Here is a 22,067-nt window from a genome sequence, read left to right as displayed (position 1 = left end):
ATTATCTTTGTTTTTTTCTTTGACCGAATCTTATAAAATTAATTATATCTGTTTGGTAGACTCAAAGAACTATCAAAGCCCATATTTTCTGTTTCATTTATTTATTTTTTTGAAGAATTATCAACTCGGAAAAAAAGTTAGTGATTTTTTATTTTTATTTTTATTAATTTTTTATGGTGTGAAGATTTCAGGTGATTAGGCCTAAAAGGTCCGAACATGGATAATTGTTGGGCCTGTACCAATTGGATAGGGCCAATCAGATGGGTCGGGTTGGCCCAGTAAAAGTCGGGTCCAGAAACACAAAGGAGAAACCCTAATAGTCGCTTCCCTTTGTATTTAATCGAACTCTGTTTCTTCAACCTCTGCAGCTGCCTCAGTCTCTCTTGCTATCCTCGGCGTCGGTCCTCGTCTACGCTTTCGCCGTCATTTTCTGTAAGTTATTTTCTTCCAGTTTCTGTTTCAGATATTATGGTATGGCTTTATTTTCTTCCAGTTTCTTAGCAACCAAACACTGTGTACGTGCAGTTTATTTTCTTATTTATTGTTTTCTTGGTGAATTTGGGTTGGTGTTTATTTATATGATTGATTGATTGATTTTTTGACTACATACAACTTAGGCTAAGATCTGTTTGGTATTTATGGGTGTCATCGTTTTTTGGGAGATCAAGTGTTTTGAGTAAATGTTTGTGCGGAGTAATAATGAGAATGCAAATTTATAATTTCGAAAATTATGTTTGGAGTCCTGTTTCTATATGGTGAATTTGTTTGACTAAATAATTTAGTGGGTAGAAAGTTTGGTGATACTAATGTGTATCTTTTGTGCTTTCAAGGTTATGATTTCAGTAAATCAGGTTTCGTCATTAAAATTTTGTTACCGTAATTTTTTATTTTTATTTTTACTTTTTGTGTTTGTTGGTGTTCTTCGACAATTGGAATACTTCTACCTGCTAAAATGCTTTATGTTAAAAATTGAATCTGGTGCTTCGGTCTTTTGTGCTTTAGTGCAGTTTATGTTTATTGAAACACCAGTGTCATTTACCAGATAATATGGCCCATAATAGGTTGTTCTTTTTTTTTTTTTTTTTTTTTTTTTGGGTGACAAGAAATAAATCCCAAATCATTGTTTCTCATCCGACTTGCAACAAATGTTCAGAAACTGTGTGATTCATAACACATGAAAATTATCCCTTTTAAGCAATTGTGATGTGAATGTGGATCCAAAGCACTATGTTTTTTGTCTCCCCTTCCCCATTTTGAAATTTCTCTTAGTTACCAATTGTGCTGAAGACTTGCATGTTTCACACAAAAACTGAAGTTGGTGCTGGTAGCATAGAAGGGGGAGATTTGCTATGTTGTTTATCAAGGTTTTGATTGGTCAAATAAATTGCAACAAAAAAATTCTTCCTTGGTTTCTATATATTTTTTATACATTAATAGGATAGAGCTTAATAGTATGGCATAGAGTTCTTCCTTTTGATTTCTGTATACATAGTTGCAAGGTTCTCCTGTATGTTTTCACCACACACACACCAAAAAAAAAAAAAAAAAAGAGGAAGAAAAAGGAGAAAAAAAAAATGAAAGAAAGAAAAAAAGAGAGGTTCTCCTGTATAGAGCTTGTTATTGTTGGCTATATATATATATATACACATTTTCCATTGGCACAGTCATTCTGTATTCAATTGAAATCTTTCTTTTTGCAGGAGCAGCAAATTCTGCAAAATGGGCCGTGTTCGCACCAAGACAGTGAAGAAGTCTTCACGCCAGGTGATTGAGAGATACTACTCTCGAATGACCTTGGACTTCCACACAAACAAGAAGGTCTTGGAAGAAGTTGCCATCATCCCCTCAAAGCGGCTCCGAAACAAGATTGCTGGGTTCTCTACTCACCTGATGAAGAGAATTCAAAAAGGTCCAGTTAGGGGTATATCTCTGAAACTTCAAGAAGAGGAGCGTGAGCGGCGCATGGACTTCGTGCCAGATGAGTCAGCAATTAAGGTCGATGAAATCAAGGTTGATAAGGAGACCCTTGACATGCTTTCTGCTCTTGGTATGTCTGATATTCCTGGGCTTACTGAAGTTGAGCTCCAGACTATAATTCCTACTCAAGGTTTCGGCCGGGGAGGTGGTGCAGGTGGAAGGAGGTACTAAGGTTATTGAGGCTTTGTGTGGTTTTTTAAGGATCAGAGTTAATATTCGATATTGAAATGTTATTGAAGTTCTTAGTAGTTCCTTTCGACATTTGGTACTTGTAATGTGGCAAGTGGATATTCTACTTTTGGTTTAATTGGATGTTAAGTTGATGCTGAATTTTGAAAAATGATATTTTAGTTTATTTAATTTGACTTGTTAGAATGTGCAAATTTTGATGGCTTCGCTATTGTTGATCATTTGTTGGTTTGTTATTTGCTTAATCTTTTAAGATTCATGTTATTTTACTGTACACAGTTCTTAGTCAAGTGTATCAACATGCACGGGCACGCATAAATATATCTACATATATATATATATATATATCTCTACGGATTGAAGAATTTTATAAGCAAAATAATGAATATGGTATTATTCTTATTATTATTATAAAAGATTAAAAGTGCATTGCTTCGAGTAAATTGAACGACCTTCTTTATCGGCGTTTAGGATTGTAAGGTAGTTTATTTAATTGTGTAGGGTTGTCTAATTTGCTTTCTGATTTTTTAATGTTTTGTGGGTTTCGTATGCTAAGAAAGTAAAATAATTCGTGGACAACATATAACAAAAAAATATTCAATTATGTAATAAAAGTGCAATTATGTAATAAAGGATTTAAAAGAAGGCAAAATCTTTTCCTTTCCACAACAGCAGGGACCAAAAAAAACAAAAGAAAAAAAAAAAAGGCTCTTACTTCGCCATCAAAATTAATTTTGACAAAGAAAGAGTAATTTGAATAGCTATTGGAGCATGTCATTTATTTGACATGAATTAAAATGATTAGGCCTATCTTATTTTCTTTTACTCCTTTAAAAGGCTGTGAAAGCCAAAACAAAACATTTTATTTGACATAAATAAAAATTTATCAAAATTTTATTATCATTATCAAATGTACTCATTCAACAAATGGTTGTATTCTTTCAAAAAAAAAAAAAAAAAATTGTTGAAGTAAAGAGAGATAAACTTGTTACTATGTTTACATTCCATATATATATATATATATATATATATATTAAAAAAAATATTGAGACATCTAAAAAAAATTACATATATATATATATATATATATATGTATTATTATTATTATTATTGTTTTGTTACATTCCAAATGCCGAAATTTCTTAAATTCCACCCAAAACCAGAACCCACGCCCAACACTACGGTTACTGGGCAGGCAGATAGTGTAAGATAGATAATGGAAGCTTCACTTACCACCCCTCACTACCCGAACTCATCCTCTATACCCTTCTCCACTTCCTTCTTTGCCGCAAAACACCATTCCGGCACCACTTCGTCCTCTACCACCTCCTCCTTCATTTCTTTCTCCCTCAAATCTCCCCCACCACCTTCTCCGCCGGGTTCCAGCAACTCCAGCAACTCGTCACCTGTTTCCGGCCAAGTCCGACGACCCGAAACTTTCAAAACCTCTCCCTCCTCAAAACCCACCACCCGAAAAACCCCATCATCAAACCCCCTCAAAGGTATCCTAACTTCCTCCAATGGTCCCAAAAATGTTAACCCTGTTACCAACAAGCTCTGGCTCACCAGCAAGCTCTCACCCCCTCCTCCTCCTCCACCGCCACCGCCACCACCTCCTTCCCCACCCGAAGAGGTTGAGGAAATGGACAATGAAGTGAAGGAAAATGAAGGTGAAGACGATTTGGGTCCACCCAGAATTGAGTTCCGGCAAGAGGGTAAAATCTTTGTCGGGAATTTGCCCAACTGGGTGAAGAAAAACGAGGTCGCCGAGTTCTTCCGTCAATTTGGGCCGATTAAAAATGTGATTTTGATAAAGGGCCACGATAGTACGCAGAGAAATGCGGGTTTTGGGTTCGTGCTGTATGGGGGTTCGACAGCGGTTAAGTCGGCCATGAAAGCCGTAGAGTTTGATGGTGTGGAGTTCCATGGGAGGGTGCTGACTGTGAAGTTGGATGATGGGAAGAGATTGAAGGAGAAAATGGAGGAGAGGGTCAGGTGGGTACAAGGCTATGATGGGGTGGATTACCCTTCCAAGTGGCATGAAGAGAGGGATAACTCTCGCAAAAACTTCAAGAAGGTTCTGGAAACGGAGCCCGAGAACTGGCAGGCAGTTGTGAAGTCTTTTGAGAGAATTAAGAAGGTAAATGGCTTTTTAACGCCTTTAATCTGTATGCATTTCTTGTTGCCTGCACATTAAGCATGCTCTATGATCTATAGGGTATGGGATATTTCCTAAAGTACATTAGTCAAAATATAATTTATTGAAAGTATTTTATGTGGATTTCTATTGTTTCATTGAAGTGTGTAACTCTGCAAAATCATGTGAAATATATACATGGAAGGATTGCCTTTGCTATGATGTTAGATCAAATTTTATGTAACAAATTTGATTTAGCAGTGCTAACATTGTATGGATATTTCCTTTTGTCTGTTCTCAATTTGACAGCCTTCTCGGAGAGAATATGGTTTAATGGTGAAGTATTATGCAAGGAGAGGGGACATGCACCATGCACGTGAAACATTTGAGAGAATGAGGGCAAGGGGAATAGAGCCATCTTCACATGTCTACACAAGGTATTAACTTATGATAAATTATTACGCTTCTATGCTACGATGCAAGAAATCAAATTGGTTAAAGTTGACATTAGTTAAATACATTTTAGTATCTTCTAATGATGGTAACTGTTAAGTTTCTATGAATTCTGTCACTGCTACCTTAAGGCTGTGTTTGCAATTAAGGCTCTACTAGGGAAGCGAACCCCTTATATATTTTCACTAAAAGTTCAAAATTTCTAGATTGTATATAGTTTATTCTCATTTTTATTTCATATGATCTTTTCTTCATAATCTTTTGTTAAGGACACACTCTGACACTCTGACGCACTCTAGCTATAGGAAAACCTCTTGAAAGAATAGAGTTATACATTAAGACTTTTAGGTAGAAAACATAATAAGTTTTGAGGTTATTATTAGAACGGCAGAATATCTATTGTTATTTTTGTTTTATTGTATATCTAATATTAGTGCATGATGGGCTTCGTCTAATTGAATTGGAATATATATAAAGGAAATTATGGAATGTAGTTTAACTTTTAGGTTTTGGTTTTCACTGATTTAAATGTTGAATGTTTGTTTTATCCATTTTCCAACACTAAAGTTTCTGTACCACATGCAGCCTTATTCATGCTTATGCAGTTGGCAGAGACATGGAAGAAGCATTATCTTGTGTTAGGAAAATGAAAGAAGAGGGTATTGAGATGAGTTTGGTGACATACAGTATAATAGTGGGAGGATTTGCTAAAATGAAGAACACTGAGTAAGTAAATCATATATCTTTAATAGTTGCAATTAAGTATTCATTTTCATCATTGAGAGATTATACTTGTTTTCAGAAATTCAATTTGTGTTGGTATACTTATATTACTGGCTCTGCAATATTTGTAATTGTGATTGCATTGCTGTTTCTAGTGCGATATGGGTAGATGCAACATATAAAGCATGAATATGTGTTACGTTTGAGGATTGTGTGTCGCTACATTTGAACCATGTAATTATGCCGTATTTAAGCCTGCAATGTTTTTCCTTGAAATTTTAGCTGTTAGTTTTAGCGCAGATGTAGGTGCTTCAGAGAATTAATGACTTAAGTTAAGAGAAATTTGTTGGCGGAAATGAATTGAGCATAAGTAGAATGAGTAAAGATTCAATGAATGTGCCAATTATGTAACTCATGCCTTAATTGTTGTTACATATTGGATGAAGCAAAACAAATATTTGCACCTTGCCCGTGCCTTCTTTCTCTCTCAAATTAGGTGCAAATTTAATAATTGAAAGCCAGGGTCTTGAGTTTATGTTGAGATCTTTAATTGATTCTGTCAATTACCCAAGAGGCAGTGTTGTGTCTCCTTAATCTGATATCTGTTAATGTTTCTTTGGAAGAGCTGCAGATCACTGGTTCAAGGAGGCTAAGGAGAGACATGCTACTTTAAATGCAATCATTTATGGAAGTATAATATATGCTTACTGGTGAGTATTCAAAGTTTATTAGGTTCTGTACCCATTCACTTTCACTATATTCTCATTGGTCTCTCTCTCTCTCTCTCTATATATATATATATGTGTGTGTGTGTGCAAAATGTGTGTGTGTGTGCATGTATAATATATAAATTTGTTGTGGTTATTGGCCGTATTTGCTAAAAGTTGAAAGTAAAATAGTTATTAAATCTATATCCCTGTTTTCCATCAGTTATTTCATTCTATATTCTATCACGATCTGTTCTTGTTGTATTTATGTCTTATTTAAGCCTGGTGAGTTTCTTTCCTATATCACATTTGTTTATCGTTTTTTTAAATTGCAGCCAAGCATGCAATATGGATCGAGCTGAGGCACTGGTGAGGGAGATGGAAGAAGCAGGGATAGATGCACCTATTGACATTTATCACACCATGATGGATGGCTACACAATGATTGGCCATGAAGATAAATGTTTGGTTGTGTTTGACCGACTCAAGGTAAAAGCTAATTAGTGCTATTATCGTCTAATATAATAGTTTCTCATTCAGTTATGTGAAATATAAATATAATACATATTGTGGCGTACTTAAATATATATAAATTTGTAATAAAATACGCATATGGATTTTCATATTAATATCTGACTGAGATAAAAAAATGCTGCTAAGCCTTATAATAGTGTTGGGGCAAACCTAATTGCTTGTATTACACATTGAAGTATGAATTATTCCAATTAACCAGTGCTTTATTGAAGTTACCTATGTGTTAAAGATATCTAATTTAACAACTTTAACAATTTTATTGAACTCCTACTAAATTGGGTTGTTGAGTTTGTCTATATCAAATTTGATCAACTGATAATCTTTATATTGCTTGCTATACATTGCTATGTGGTAGTGGGCCTTTGAATAAGAGTATGATTTCCAGTCTTGAAATGGATTTGTGATTTGAGGTTGGATAAGAAAGGAAGCTATCTGATGGCTACAGCATTAAGTGAACCTTTTGTAGGAAATCTATTAATGTTTCTTTTGTACTGGTTTTTGGTCTTGAGGACAAGGTTAATAGGTTGGCAAAGGATTAGATTGTCTTAGCAGGCATCAAGGAAACAAACAGCTTTGTTAAACGAATTTTATTGTTGGAATTTTTTCTTTGATTAACAGGTTATCCAAATAAATCTTTCTCAAGATTAAATTGGATTAGATGGTGGGGGCATGGCTGGTACTGTCAAGCAATAGTTTCCTTTCTATGTATAAGATCCCTGTTTATTATGACTCATGATAAACCTGAAAGGATGTGGGTTATGTTTATGTTTACTTTTAAATTTAAGTGTTCTAAGGATTGACACTTTAAAAAAGATTGCTTCCCAACCTCCTGAAATACTGTTTACATTTTATAACTGTGATAATAGATACGTACAAATAGGTCCTGAAATTATCTTATATTTCTCGTAAAGTAACAATCCTAGTTGTGTTGCAGGAATGTGGATTTACACCTTCAGTTATCAGTTATGGATGTTTGATAAATCTTTACACTAAGGTATTGCATTCTTTTCCTTGTGCTCTAATTTGATTATTAATCTTCATGTATTATTTTTAGTCTTATTTTTGTTTTTTAAATTCTAATATGTATTGGATTCCAGTGTTTTAGTTTAGTTAATCTAAGTCTAAATATTTTTTGTACTTTTTATATAATTAACCAGCTGTTTCAAGTTTCAAGTGGATTTCCATCCAATACACAGAGAGTAATTTATAAATTGGATAATAAATTGTGTCTTTATTTTTTCATTATAATTGGAGAGGAAACGGAAGAGTATCTAGTGCGTTAAGAAATAAATTTGGCCAAACCTATGCTGCATATTACCTGATTGCTTTGCCCTACATGTTACTTGTGGATTTTTTTATGATCTAAGAAGGAATTCGGTGCTGCAATGTGTTTAGGCTGTTGATACCTCTTGTATAAATGTGCTGAAGGAGTAGCTTTTATTTACTTATTTATTCGTTTTTTCTTTTGCTTTTTCTCTCTCTCTCCTTTTGGGATGTCCCTAACACATTTCAGTCACTTCATTTGTGCATTTATTCATTTTATTTATTTTTGGCATATTTTGTATAATAGTTTACCTTATAATTGGTTGAGCAAACTTGATGTTGAAAAGTTGCTTATGCACTCTTTCAGATGGAAAAAGTTTCAAAGGCCCTGAAAGTAAGCAAAATGATGGAATCAGCTGGTATAAAACATAATATGAAGACCTACTCCATGTTAATCAATGGATTTTTGAAGTTAAAAGATTGGGCAAATGCATTTGCGATTTTTGAGGATGCAATAAAGGATGGTTTGCAGCCCGATGTAGTCATGTATAATAACATTATAAGAGCATTCTGTGGGATGGGGAACATGGAGCGTGCTGTTTGCACTGTTAAAGAAATGCAAAGGGCAAGGCATAGGCCTACGACACGGACATTTTTGCCCATAATACATGGTTTTGCAAGAGCTGGAGAAATAAGAAGAGCCCTAGAGATTTTCGATATGATGAGGATGAGTGGATGCATTCCAACTGTACATACTTTCAATGCCCTGATTCTTGGTCTTGTGGAGAAACGTCAGGTAAGTTATATTTTATAGAAAATTGTGTATGCATTTTGCGTTGGGTTAGATCTCAGAGTTGGGGTGCAGTCTAGGATTCTTACAAGGGGCCCTTTTAAAACGATCGTCTACAAAATAACCTTATATAGCTCTCTCCTCATGAGATGGCGTTTTTATGTTGCCATTATTGCTGTTACAATAACCTGAAACATTTGTTTGAATCTCTCTCTAGTATCAAATAGTAATCTAATTCATTTACCCTTTTCATTATTTGGACTTTCATGATTTGTTGGGCTTAGTGCAATGTTGGCTTTGACTTTCAACATATTCAAATTGCTGTAAGTTGCCTCCAATTAGCATCATAATTGAATCCATGTTATTGTATGTCTTGCAGATGGAGAAGGCTGTTGAAGTATTAGATGAGATGGCACTAGCAGGTGTAAGTCCGAATGAGCATACGTACACAACTATCATGCATGGCTATGCATCATTGGGTGATACTGGCAATGCATTTGAGTATTTTACTAAATTAAGGAATGAGGGTTTAGAGATTGATGTGTATACATACGAGGCATTGCTGAAGGCATGTTGCAAAGCAGGGAGAATGCAGAGTGCTCTAGTAGTCACACAAGAAATGAGTGCTCAAAAGATTCCATGGAACACCTTTGTGTACAACATATTAATTGATGGGTATGAATTTTAAATCTTGGAAGTATGGGACCATACTCTAGTTATAACTTTCATTGGAGTTCTTTTTTTGTTTTCTTTTTTTTTGCTAATTTATTTTGCCACTTGAGCAAACTTGGACTCTGTTGTCTGCTTGTGGGGACTGTCACTAATTTGGTTGTTTTTTTCTAATAGATGGGCTCGAAGAGGTGATGTCTGGGAGGCTGCCGACTTGATGCAAAAAATGAAAGAGGAAGGTGTTCAACCTGATATCCGTACCTACACATCTTTCATAAATGCTTGTTGCAAGGCTGGAGACATGCTGGTAAATAAATATAAATAGCCTCTTTTTCCTTTTAAAATTTGTTGATAAGGAGAAATGATTCCATTTCAATTTCGAATTGCATAATTACTGAATGTGCTACTATTTTGTGCACGTTTGTTGTGTTTCTGGATACTTAGATGACATTTATGCCATTTAGGATTTCTTCAGGCAGTCAGAGATAAATGTCTTCATATATCATTTTGAATGACCTCCTTATTACTTTTCTATTAAAATTTTGAAACATCATAAATGACTTCATTCCCATTTGTGCGATTGATATCCTTCAACAAAGACATTTTGTTAACAGATGCAAATTATTTTGAGTCTACTTATGCTTTGCTGGCATGGTTTTAGCTGGCAAAATCATGGATTCATTTAGTACCCCTAGTTGGAAAACGAACTCATTTTTATTTCTGTTTAAGCGTCTCGTTTTAGTTCCTGATGTTTTGTGTTTAAGTACATCATGTTGTGTTGCAGCGAGCTACAAACACAATTCAAGAAATGCAAGCCTATGGAGTGAAGCCAAACGTTAAAACTTACACCACATTGATAAATGGATGGGCACACGCGTCCCTCCCGGAGAAGGCTTTGCAATGTTTCGACGAAATGAAGCTTGCTGGGTTGAAACCGGACAAAGCCGTATACCATTGCCTGATGACATCTTTGTTGTCGAGGGCCACTGTGGCCGAAGCCTATGTCTATTCTGGAGTTCTGTCGATTTGTAGGGAAATGGTAGAAGCTGGGTTTATTTTTGATATGGGAACTGCAGTTCACTGGTCCAAGTGCCTACGCAAAATTGAGAGGTCTGGCGGAGAACTAACAGAAGCACTGCAGAAGACCTTCCCTCCGGATTGGAACTTGTCTCATAACTTGGATGTAAATTATGATATAGAAGACAGTGATGATGAAATTGATACCAATTCTGATGATGATGATGATCGGATATATTTTGGTGGTGGAACAGACAGTAACGATGAAAACTTAGATTAACTTACCTGTAGAGAATATCATGCAATTGATTTTAGTTTCTATCTTGTTCCAATGCTAAATGCTATGCTTGTGGTAATTACTTGAAATATAAACTTAGTAAATATTTTAATATTCAAAGAGCATTGTTTGTCAAATATAAAAATAATTATACGATAAATTTATTGTTTATGTTTTCAATTATTTATTTTTTAAAAATATTTTCGAGGTCTAAGAGGATGATGAATTTCGAACTTAAATCATTCAATTAATATACTTTTATGTAAATAAAATCTTAATTTTATAGTTTTCTGTCATGCTATAATTTTCTTCATACGTCAATTCTGTGATTTTAAAAATTATCATTCTCAACGAAGCGATAACAAATCCCTTAATGGTGTGGTTAAAATATTATAGTTATATCGCAAAGAACAATTTTATTGTAAATATTTATTTTAATTTCTCATAAAAGAAATTTATTTATTTTATTTAATTACTCCCTCAAGGATTTATAACAATCCCTAATTTGGAGTGAACAAAATTAGGAGATTATAACCAGGATAATTTTATAACATCCAAATTTCCATTAAAAAAAAATCCATTAGTTAAAATAATAAAAATAAAATCACTTTCATAAAAAAAATAATAAGATCAATTGATACTTATTTTCTTTCTATAAGAAATAAATAATATATATATATATATATACACACATATATAAGCCATAAATTGAGCTCTTTCGTGGTGTTCCGCGGAACCGCTATCCTTCTTCTGCTCACACTCTCATTGGTCACTGGCTTTCACTGTCTCTCTCTCTCTCTCTCTCTCTCTCTCTCTCTCTCTCTCTCTCTCTCTCTATATATATATATATATATATATTTTTTTTTTTTTCCGCCAAACTCTCACTTTCTCTCGCGCCAAACCGCTGCAATATCCTTTGCTGTGGCCAAATGTTCCAAACTCCGAAGTAATAAGATTTTTCTATTCTGGGATTAACCAATTGGGTCTTCCTGACTGAACTACCTATTCCATTCTTTGGGAAGTTATGGCAATTTTGTTATCTACGGCAACTCTGTTGAGCTTCAAGCTTCTCAACAGTCACTATACAACACCATACCAAACAACAAGACCAGCTCTTTTCACAGGTGAAGCCACCCTTTTCTACTACTTCATTTCCTCGTACTTCAATTTCTCTTGCTTTGCTCTGAAGTCCCATTGTTTCAAAATTGCATTTTTGTTTTTTGTTTGTTTGTTTGTTTGTTTGTCAGGGTTTAGTGTTCAGAATAACGAACACATTAAGAAAGTTTTATTCATTACATGTGCTGCGAAGAACCAACCCAGCATCCAACCAACCCAGAAAATTCCTGGGAAAATTTCACCAAGAAGAGGTGGTGGGATTACAAACCCAGTTTTGAGTGAGGGAAGAGATGAGGATGAGAGCTATGCACCTATTTGCCCTGGATGTGGGATCTTTATGCAGGATAAGGACCCAAACCTTCCTGGGTATTATAGAAAAAGGGAGTTGACAATACCAGAATCGTCGGATAGTGAGGAGGCCGTTGAAGGTATATTTGAAGAGTTTGATGATGATGAAGAAGAAGAAGAAGAAGAAGAAGAGTATTTGGATGGAGTTGAGGATAAATATGAAGACAGTGAGAAGGAAGAAGGTGATTTGGGAATTGGGGATGGGTTTAATTGGGATTCTGATGAATGGGAAGCTAAAATCATGGCTGAGGAAGCAAATGATTTAGAGTTGGATGGTTTTACTCCAGCTGGAGTTGGGTATGGTAACATCAGGGAGGAGACAATAGAGAAGGCAAAGAGGAAAAAGGTGTCAAAAGCAGAAAAGAAGAGGATGGCTAGGGAGGCTAAGAAGGAGAAAGAAGTGGTTACTGTTTGTGCCCGGTGTCATTCCTTGCGGAATTACGGGCAAGTGAAGAATCAAGCTGCTGAAAACTTGATACCTGATTTTGATTTTGATAGGTTAATTGCTACTCGGCTAGTAAAACCATCTGGGAATGGCAATGCTAGTGTTGTTCTAATGGTGGTTGATTGTGTTGATTTTGATGCCTCCTTCCCTCTAAGGGCAGCAAAATCATTGTTTAAGACAATCGAAGAAAGAAAAAATGACCCTAAGCTAAGTAAAAAGCTACCAAAGCTCGTCCTTGTGGCTACAAAGGTTGATCTCCTCCCATCACAGATATCACCAGCTAGGTTAGATAGATGGGTTCGCCACCGTGCTCGGGCTGGAGGTGCTCCTAAACTAAGTGGAGTTTATTTGGTTAGTGCTCATAAGGATTTGGGTGTGAGGAATTTGCTTTCCTTCATCAAAGAGTTGGCTGGCCCCCGAGGGAATGTATGGGTTATTGGGTCTCAGAATGCTGGCAAGTCTACTCTTATAAATGCATTTGCAAAGAAAGAAGGAGCAAAAGTCACAAAGCTCACAGAAGCCCCAGTTCCTGGGACAACACTTGGGATATTGAGAGTTGGAGGAATTTTATCTGCCAAGGCAAAGTTGTTTGATACTCCAGGACTTCTACATCCATATTTAGTATCCATAAGATTGAATAGAGATGAACAGAAGATGGTTGAAATACGGAAGGAGCTACGTCCTAGGACTTATAGGATGAAGGTAAGTTGTTCATCGCCATCGCTGTTTTGTATTTTTGGACCATCTTCTAAAAATGATCATGTTTACTTACATACATAAAAACATGCATATAAACACTTACACAAACACATACACACAGATACATACAAAAATACATATGATACATATATTTTGACTCAAGGCTAATATGGCACAAGTGAAAAAATTGTTGATGTTTGGAACATTTTTGGAAGTATAACATTGGTTAGACTGTGCCATACTGGCACTGGTGAATTGAATATGCATTCCTAATGAAAAATTTATTAAAATTAAATTTGATTTCCAATGAAATGAAATTTTTTGCATGATTTCCAATTCATACGTTCTGATTTTCTTTTATCAATTTAACTGATGATCAAAGGTTCTTCAGATGGGGCACCTGTCAGATTTTAATGTGAGTTATAATATTTCTGTAAATCTAGCTGAAACACAAAGAATTTGCATACTTTTGTCTAATTTTAATGGAAGTAGAGGTGATTATATACATGTGTCTAATTTTCACTTTGTTGAACTGGATTTGATATCATGATATTAAATAATACAATATGCTATCTAGACAGATTATGCTTTTTCTTTTTTGGTAATAATAAGGGTATGTTATTTTTATTGTTCTGGCTATATAGAATTTGTAGATCAAGGGAGGTCAATGTGTTCAATGTATTTTGTGAGGAATTAGTGTTGTCAAAATACCTTTGCTGGATGGATCTCATTGTTTTGGCAACGTTTGATATCTGCAGGTGGGGCAGGCAATACATGTTGGTGGTTTAATGAGACTAGACCTTGTTCAAGCTTCTGTGGAAACAATTTATGTTACAGTTTGGACATCACCAAATATCTCTTTGCATATGGGGAAGATAGAAAATGCTGAAGAAACTTGGAGAAAACATGTTGGTGTTAGGTTGCAGGTAATTTTTTCCCTAAATTGAGTACATCTTTTCCACCATTAATTATTCTCTTGCAGCATACTTGGTGCCAACTAACACGCATGTAGGTTACTGAGGCAAGTCACATACCTGTTGTATGTACAGCTTTTGTAAATTCATTTGAATCATTTAAGTTTTCATACTATATTTGGCTTATTTTTGATGCAGCCTCCTGTTGGCGTTGAGCGTGCTTCAGAAATAGGCAGATGGGAGGATAGGGAAATCAAAGTTTCTGGATCAAGTTGGGATGTAAATAGCATTGACATTTCGGTAGCTGGTTTAGGTTGGTTGTCTTTAGGTCTCAAAGGAGAAGCAACTTTGACACTGTGGACATTTGATGGCATTGAAATAACTTTGAGAGAACCTTTGGTTCTTGACCGGGCAAAGTTTTTAGAGAGACCTGGTTTTTGGCTCCCTAAGGCCGTGTCTGATGCCATTGGCAATCAAACTAAACTTGAAGCTCAGAGGAAAAAGGTCGAAGAGGAGAATGCTGAGTCCCTTCTGGAAGTTTCTTCTTGAAGAGAGGAGGCACGTGACATGTATAGACACTCAGCGTTTGCTAAAGCTATAGAAGCCAGCTAAAGCATTTGACTAAAACATGAGGAATTTTTGGCATCAGAAAAATATATTACATCTTAATTTTTCTATGGCTAGCGTAGAGCATTGAAATTTTGGTAGTGTGGGTTTACATTTGTATATGAATGTAAAGTATCCTGGATTGAAAGAAAAGATTTAAGGAGCAGCTCCTTTTGGTGTGAACCGAAATGAGAGGGTTAGGGACTGGCCGTGGTTCTGAAGTTTGGAGTCTTATGTACCTTTTAACATTATACATGAATATGTATATGTTAAATTATTTGTATGAATTCTTAGCGTAGAGAAAGTATATAGTAGAAGCAATTATCAGGGTGAATCTCATTTGCCATGTTTAATAAAATGAATGTGCAGGCATGACAACAAGAAGAAGGTAACAAGTATAGATGGTAATGGTGGATCTAGAGCGTAGCATCATATTCCAAAACAGCTTATGATCAGTTTCTTATTGTGGCATTTAGATCGAAGAATATCAAACTTTTTACGTGGTCTGTACATGGTCACGTGATTTTCACATGCAGTTTGATATGGGGATTTAAAAAAAAAAAAAAAAAAAAGAAATGCCCTCGAGAGACTTGTACAATAAATACCCTCATATGCCATATACAAAAAGTAAAATAACAATTTAAGAACAAGTAAAGTAATATATTGTGGTGGTGAAGAATAGCTATGTTAAAGGGCAAAGAAAATTGAGTAAAAACTAAAGGATTAATTATTTCTTTTGGTAAAAGGTGAGTTGTAAACAGTCTTAGGAGGTTGTGCATATAGAAATTTCCAGATTAGAGATAGCCCAATTCACGTTAAAGCCCACTAATATTTGAACCCAGCCCAACTCAATCAAGCCGTCTTGGCCCCATTTATATATCACAGACGCTTCGCAATCACGGATGAAAAGACGCAGAGAGAGAGAGAGTGCGAGAGAGAGATGGCGGGAGAGGAAGAGAACAGCGAGTTTTACCTGAGGTACTACGTGGGTCACAAGGGAAAGTTCGGGCACGAGTTCTTGGAGTTCGAGTTCCGACCCGACGGCAAGCTCCGATATGCTAACAACTCCAACTACAAGAACGACACCATCATTCGCAAGGAGGTCTACGTCACCCCCGCCGTCGTCCGTGAGTGCCGTCGCATTATCTCCGAGAGCGAGGTCTGTTTATTTTTATTTTCAATCTGTTTTGCTTCTTTTGGTTTCCGAGTTTCAATTTTGGCATATGGGGTTTTGCTCTTTACGTTGAAGAATGTTATTGTTGGATTTTGGTTTGTTTTTTCATGCTTTGCTTCTTAGGGTTTCTGAGTTTTAATTTTGGTATATGGCTTTTCTTTTGCTTTTGGAATGTTATTATGGGTTTAGTCTGGAAATTGTGATCCTGAGGTGCTTTCTGTTTGGTTCCTGAGAGAAAGGGGTTTTACCTGTTGGGTTTTTTTTTTTTTTTTTTTTTTTTTTTAAATTTTTTTATGATGTTTTCTGTTTGGTTCCTGAGAGAAAGGGGTTTCTCCTGTTTGCCTTTTTATGTTTTCTGTTTTGTTCGTAAATGCTGGGAAGGAAATTAGTTTTTTATATATAATATATGTTTATCTTTATTTTTTATTTTTATTTTCTTTAATGCTATGTTTCGTTCTTGAAACTTGATTAGATGCGGGTGATGTATAAGGAGTTACAGCCTTTTTTTTTTTTCTTTTTTTTGGTTTTTTTGTTTTTCTTGTTTTTTAACTTGGGCATGTATGTAAACCAATGATATTAACCAAACCAGAGCAATTTACATTGAGTTGAATAGGATGGGATTGTTTTTAGTCCAAAATCAGATTCGATTAAACTAAGTCAAGCTTGGTATGAATATGCTCTAGATGTATCAGTTTCATATTCAGTGAACCCCCTACGTTGAAATTAGATTTATAAAAAGGTGAGGTTGTCCTTTTTTACCGTTTTAGTTGTTTCTCAAACGACGGAACTAAGTAATATGTTTCTTTGTGGAATTTGCTTCAGCTTATGTTTTCTGGCTTTAAGTTCATTTTGCCTGTTTTCTATTTGGGTATTAAGAACACAGAGGGGGAAATAAGATTTTGGATGTTCATTTTGCCTTTTTTGTATGGATGTTGAGAACACAGAGGGGGAAATAAGATTTTGGATGTTTTGTGTCATGACGGTATCAGTTGAGTTGAGCTCTCTATATGCTTTTCTCTGTTATATTTCTTTGATTCTTCTGTTGTCAGTACTGTATTTTGTTTGTGGAACGTCATCTAAGCAAAGAGTTTTTATTTTTGGTTATGGATTTTAATGGTTTCAAATTTTTAGATGCCAACAAAGTGTTGTTGAATTGCTGAAAATTTTGAAGGTGTAAGGATATTGAAATAAGATTTTCAAAATTTTCAGTTCTAGCGACTTTGGAGAACATTATTATGTTCAGTCCATAACAGTTGACTCGAGTTATGTGGAATGGAAATTATATTAAAAAGAATCAATTGTTTAATCATTACTTTGTTAGTATTAAATGAAGATTGAGAATTGGTTGCATAGGCAGTCTTGAATTAATAGAATTGGGGTTCTCCTTTTATGCTAAAAAGGTGGTAAAGTCAGGTGTTTGGTAGTGTTTAGAGAACGGATACGTCAAGTAAGAAGAGGGGATACTGAGTAACAGCTAATATTTCTGGGAATTGAAGTTTAAGAATATTAAGTTGCCGTGGAACACTCTTAAAAAAGGGAAATACTGAGTTCAGTGTTATTTGTTTTTGAAATATCTCCATTTTAAAAACTTTTGGCGCCTTTATATGCCATTTATGATTGAGTGAATGTGGCACCATGATCAAATGGGTTTATTGAATGTCTGCTAGCTTTTAGCCTGGATAAGCATGAATTAACATATTTATTCCTTTATGTTCTCTTTGCAAAAGATGAAATGTTAAGAGGACCTATTTTGGGGTTGTGGGATAGGAATAAAGTATCTACACCCTCAACCGTGACTGGTGAAAATGTTGAGAGTTTCTTACTCATTATTTTGATATTTTGTGCAAGTCGGTGGAGTCGGTATTTTGTTTTCTTTGTGGAATTTGATTATGGAGTCTGAATGAGATTTATTTTGCGGTTTGATGTTTCTAGAGATGTATATTTACATTGTTAGCATATTTGCTGTTGTTCCTTTTTTTTTTATTTTTATTTTTTTCCCTTCTTCTCCCTATCTAGATCATGAAGGAAGATGACAACAACTGGCCAGAACCTGACAGAGTTGGTCGTCAAGAGCTTGAGATTGTGATGGGAAATGAGCACATTTCCTTCACCACTTCAAAGATTGGATCCCTTGTTGATGTGCAGAGCAGTAATGATCCAGAAGGGCTTCGCATCTTCTATTATCTTGTTCAGGTCAGTTTTCATACACATTTATATATATGGTTAACTTTGTTCTTTAATTATAGATATATATATATATATATATAGTATTAGACCCGAAATGAGGTTTGGCTTGTTTCTAATGGTGTTCTTGTGGTGTGTCGTTGCAGGATCTGAAGTGCTTTGTTTTTTCTCTAATCTCTCTCCACTTCAAGATTAAGCCTATATAAGAAGATGGGTTCCATGACTGGGTGTGGACTTTGCTGCTGCATTCTGTAACTTGAAACTTTGTTGAATGTAGTAGGCGATTGGATTGGGGTCGGGTTGGGTTTGGGTAGTTCTTTGTGATCTTTTCGTTATCCTCATTTGTGTGGTTCAGTGGTTACTTGGACACGAATGGCAAAAGCTGAGTTTTTAGAAAATGGAAACAATTCTAGTAACGGATCTCAATTTTGTTAGGGTGCTTCTTTTTACCCAACTCGAATTTCTCTTCGCATTCCAATTTCATATAAAATTACTAAAAGCCCCTTTTGGTATTTCGTTTATTTCTTTTAATTTTGCTTTTCATTATTTTTCTTCTCTGGAGATTTGATCTTCCCAATGTCCAGGAAAGTCTTTAGATACTGATTGCTACGCTGAGAATACTCACTGATACATGGTGTTGCTCAGGTGCACCGTCAAGGTAGTTTGTTCAATACCTTCCTCCGTTGAATGTGATTGGGCAGAGGACCAAAAACATTGGAAAACTGATTAGCCGTTTTAATAATTTTTTCATTAAAAAAGAAACCAAAAAAAAAAAAAAATGTGGGAAATAAACACACAAATAGGAAGGGGAAAAAAAAAAAAAGGGGGCCAATGCCCACGTTATCAAATAGGAACTACATGAATACTGAAAAGATGATAAAAATTGGGAGAGATGTGAAATAATAAAACACAAAAAATAAAAAAAAAATAGTAAAATTTAAAAGGGACCTGCCATGGATAGGAGCAGTCGACGCGAGTAATAGAAGAAGATGAAACCTCAAAACTTGATCCAATAGCATTTTTGCTCTTTCTGAAACTTCTCTGTTTTCTAGATCCTATATAACCAGTTTCATTTTTGAATATCAATTTCGTTTCAATAATTGTTTTTCAATTTATTTCTAAATAAAATCATGAAAGATAAGAAATGACCCATTCAGTATTATTATTCAACAAAGCAGTTGGAAAAAAAAATTGATAACCATAATCTGGTTGCAAAGAAAATTTTTATATTCCTAGCTAACTTATTTTGAAAGTTAAAAATTAAAAACAAAAAAATTAATAATGGTATTATAGTAATATATTTTTTTGAGACTGTGTAAAGTTATTTTTGTATTGTAACTAGAAACTCTCTTTTAATTATTATTTTTATACCTCTCTCTCTCTCTCTCTCTCTCTATATATATATATATATATATATATATAGATATAGCTAACACTTTTTAAATCGTACAGAATATATATATATATATATATATTTTTTTTTTTGGGGACAAAATAAAGAATAGTTATTGATCTCAACAAAAAGAAAAAAAAAGAAAAAAGAGAAAAAAAAAAAAAGGTTAGTTATTTGCAATATAACTAAGGGCATGGATGCTGTCATGCAAAAGTCCTAAATTCCATTGTACATTTTGGTAAGAAAAAAAAGAAAAAATTATGTTAATGATTTTCCCTCATTTTCTTATTTCTTTCGTACTCCACTTAAATTTCATAGCTTTTCTGATTTTTTTTTTAAGTTAATATAAAAACTATAGGTTGTTAATTATTATACTAATGCTAAGCAGGGTCGTTGCATAACTCTTCAAGTTGTTCAACTTCAACCAAGAGAAAAAAGAAAAATTATGTTAATGATTCATTGATTAAACACTAATATCAATATATTATTATTTTTTTGTTTGATAGGCATAATGGTAAATAGAGCAGAGAGGGTGACAAGAAAAATGATAGATAAATAATGGTTACCAAAAAAACATCATTTGTTAGGCTTTCATGAGAGGACCCGTCTTGGGATCCTTCTCAGGACCTCTCGGATGATCCCGCTTAGTGAAGTTCCATTGGACAATCTTTAGAAAATATCCAATGGAACCTCAGCTTTAAACGTAGATAATCAAACACCAGCATTAACATTAATACCTCAAATATATAAATATATATATATATATATATAAATAAGTCCACAACCTGCCTACTGTACTACAGACTATAACTACACACATGAGTACTATGGTTTCTACTGAGTCCCATATTTAAAATCAGAGCATTCTAAGAGTGTCAACAAAGTCTATGAGTACAAATAAGTAATAAATAAATCCAGAAGATAACAATAGGTGAAGAAAGGATAAATACGGCTGCTGTAGTGGAAGGAAACAAGCGATAAGCTGTGCGCAAGGTAGACTGCTACTAGTTGCCTGGGCCTAGGGGAACGAATTTAAAACAATAAAACATGAGATAAAGGAATCTCAGTGAGTGGCATAATATAATAGAAAAATAATGATTTACTTCTGAAAAATTTTTCTCTCAAGACCTCTCGTTACACTCGTTTGAAAAGTTTCCCGTTTAAAAATCATTTTACAAAACCCAAACTTGTACCCCAATTAATATCATAAAAACCGATGCTCAAAAGTATGAAGGAACGATCATTGTAATATTATGAAATCTCTCAAATCATGATATAAACATTTGGGCATAAAATATAATGAATACAGTTCCACCAAATAAATATGAAAAAGTAGAAATCACCACAATATTTGTAAATCAATAATATATACAAACGCATACAATGTACCATACGATGTACCAATATGCAAACCGTGGGATACACCCACCTCACGACCCTCAATATATGAACGGTGTTGTGGAAATAATAAATAACAGTCGGGACGTACCCAACCTCATGGTCCGTGGCAATAATAAACCGTTGGATGATACTAACCTCACCGCACCGTGGTAATAATAATAAACCGTTAGATAAACCCGACCTCACAGTCCTTGGTAATAATAGATAACCGGTTGGTTTCAGATAACCGTTGGATGAAACCAACCTCACAGTACCGTGGTAATAATAATAAACCGTCGGATAAACCCGATCTCACAGTCCGTGGTAATAATAGATAACCGTTGGATGAAACCAACCTCACAGCACCGTGGTAAACCCAGCGCGCGGTAATATAATATAATATAATACTGATCCAAGGTATTGGCATTCCATGGTACATCAATTTAAAAATAACCAATACAGTATACATGAAACAATCTTGTAAGATTATATATATATACATTTCCAAACGATACTGTATCACAAATCATAATTTAACATTTAAACTTCCACCGCTTAATTAAATACTTCAAAAATCTCAAAACATTATTTCATACGAAAACCAGAAATACTACAGTGAAATATATTCACCATAAATCAATTTTATGCACATAAAATTATAAAATATTTGATCATGCTTAAAATCATATGATTTTCAATCTGGTTTCTCAAACCAAATAGTTTCCAAAATGATTTAAAATCTCAATTTAATTACCAAGATATTTAAATACTACAAGTCCATTTATGGATCCATTAAAATTGAAAATCACTTAAAATATTATCAAAAGTCATATAAAATGATAACACATATATGTGAAAGCAAATATTTATATATGCATAAAACAACATTTCAATCAAATAATATATACGTAAAATATTTAAACCCCATATATACTATACTATATACCAAAATCATTTAAAAATGATATAACCACTCACAGTATTGTAGATGTTCACGCCTGCTCCTCTACAGGATCGCCTCCAGGCTCAACTCGAGTGCCTGTAATATAACAAAATATTCCTCAAGCTCCAA

At 34.5% G+C, this 22,067-nt stretch overlaps 4 protein-coding genes across 4 annotated transcripts; all 4 read left to right on the top strand.

The window, feature by feature from the left end:
* The first annotated feature begins 273 nt into the window (after window positions 1-273).
* LOC107413126 (small ribosomal subunit protein eS17) lies at window positions 274-2,337 on the top strand. Its single transcript, XM_016020992.4, has 2 exons — window positions 274-432; window positions 1,701-2,337. The coding sequence occupies exon 2, from the start codon at window positions 1,720-1,722 to the stop codon at window positions 2,146-2,148; it is 429 nt and encodes a 142-aa protein (XP_015876478.1). The 5' UTR covers window positions 274-432; window positions 1,701-1,719; the 3' UTR covers window positions 2,149-2,337.
* Window positions 2,338-3,285: 948 nt separating this feature from the next.
* Window positions 3,286-10,778, top strand: LOC107413124 (pentatricopeptide repeat-containing protein At5g04810, chloroplastic). Its single transcript, XM_016020990.4, has 10 exons — window positions 3,286-4,306; window positions 4,613-4,740; window positions 5,342-5,482; window positions 6,103-6,189; window positions 6,522-6,675; window positions 7,655-7,714; window positions 8,351-8,779; window positions 9,153-9,448; window positions 9,620-9,749; window positions 10,227-10,778. Exons 1-10 carry the CDS (start codon window positions 3,383-3,385, stop codon window positions 10,737-10,739), a joined length of 2,862 nt encoding a protein of 953 aa, XP_015876476.3. The 5' UTR covers window positions 3,286-3,382; the 3' UTR covers window positions 10,740-10,778.
* Window positions 10,779-11,552: 774 nt separating this feature from the next.
* LOC107413169 (GTP-binding protein BRASSINAZOLE INSENSITIVE PALE GREEN 2, chloroplastic) lies at window positions 11,553-15,151 on the top strand. Its single transcript, XM_016021048.4, has 4 exons — window positions 11,553-11,860; window positions 11,984-13,347; window positions 14,103-14,270; window positions 14,457-15,151. The coding sequence occupies exons 1-4, from the start codon at window positions 11,761-11,763 to the stop codon at window positions 14,805-14,807; spliced, it is 1,983 nt and encodes a 660-aa protein (XP_015876534.3). The 5' UTR covers window positions 11,553-11,760; the 3' UTR covers window positions 14,808-15,151.
* A 608-nt stretch (window positions 15,152-15,759) lies between these two features.
* Window positions 15,760-18,734, top strand: LOC107413170 (protein mago nashi homolog). The gene is made up of 3 exons (XM_016021049.4): window positions 15,760-16,023; window positions 18,055-18,231; window positions 18,369-18,734. Exons 1-3 carry the CDS (start codon window positions 15,805-15,807, stop codon window positions 18,426-18,428), a joined length of 456 nt encoding a protein of 151 aa, XP_015876535.1. The 5' UTR covers window positions 15,760-15,804; the 3' UTR covers window positions 18,429-18,734.
* Window positions 18,735-22,067: the final 3,333 nt, after the last annotated feature.

Source organism: Ziziphus jujuba, chromosome 8 (assembly GCF_031755915.1).
Source record: "Ziziphus jujuba cultivar Dongzao chromosome 8, ASM3175591v1".
Lineage (NCBI taxonomy): Eukaryota > Viridiplantae > Streptophyta > Magnoliopsida > Rosales > Rhamnaceae > Ziziphus > Ziziphus jujuba.
The sequence above is the reverse complement of the archived record's forward strand: the minus strand, read 5'-3'. Positions and strand labels throughout refer to the sequence as shown.

Coding starts and splice junctions, on each gene's coding strand:
- LOC107413126 (XM_016020992.4), top strand. CDS start 1,720: ATGGGCCGTGTTCGCACCAAGACAGTGAAGAAGTCTTCACGCCAGGTG.
- LOC107413124 (XM_016020990.4), top strand. CDS start 3,383: ATGGAAGCTTCACTTACCACCCCTCACTACCCGAACTCATCCTCTATA. Junction 7,715..8,350: donor TGATAAATCTTTACACTAAG/GTATTGCATTCT, acceptor GCACTCTTTCAG/ATGGAAAAAGTTTCAAAGGC. Junction 9,750..10,226: donor GCAAGGCTGGAGACATGCTG/GTAAATAAATAT, acceptor GTTGTGTTGCAG/CGAGCTACAAACACAATTCA.
- LOC107413169 (XM_016021048.4), top strand. CDS start 11,761: ATGGCAATTTTGTTATCTACGGCAACTCTGTTGAGCTTCAAGCTTCTC. Junction 11,861..11,983: donor AAGACCAGCTCTTTTCACAG/GTGAAGCCACCC, acceptor TTTGTTTGTCAG/GGTTTAGTGTTCAGAATAAC. Junction 13,348..14,102: donor CTAGGACTTATAGGATGAAG/GTAAGTTGTTCA, acceptor TGATATCTGCAG/GTGGGGCAGGCAATACATGT.
- LOC107413170 (XM_016021049.4), top strand. CDS start 15,805: ATGGCGGGAGAGGAAGAGAACAGCGAGTTTTACCTGAGGTACTACGTG. Junction 16,024..18,054: donor GCATTATCTCCGAGAGCGAG/GTCTGTTTATTT, acceptor CTCCCTATCTAG/ATCATGAAGGAAGATGACAA. Junction 18,232..18,368: donor TCTTCTATTATCTTGTTCAG/GTCAGTTTTCAT, acceptor GTGTCGTTGCAG/GATCTGAAGTGCTTTGTTTT.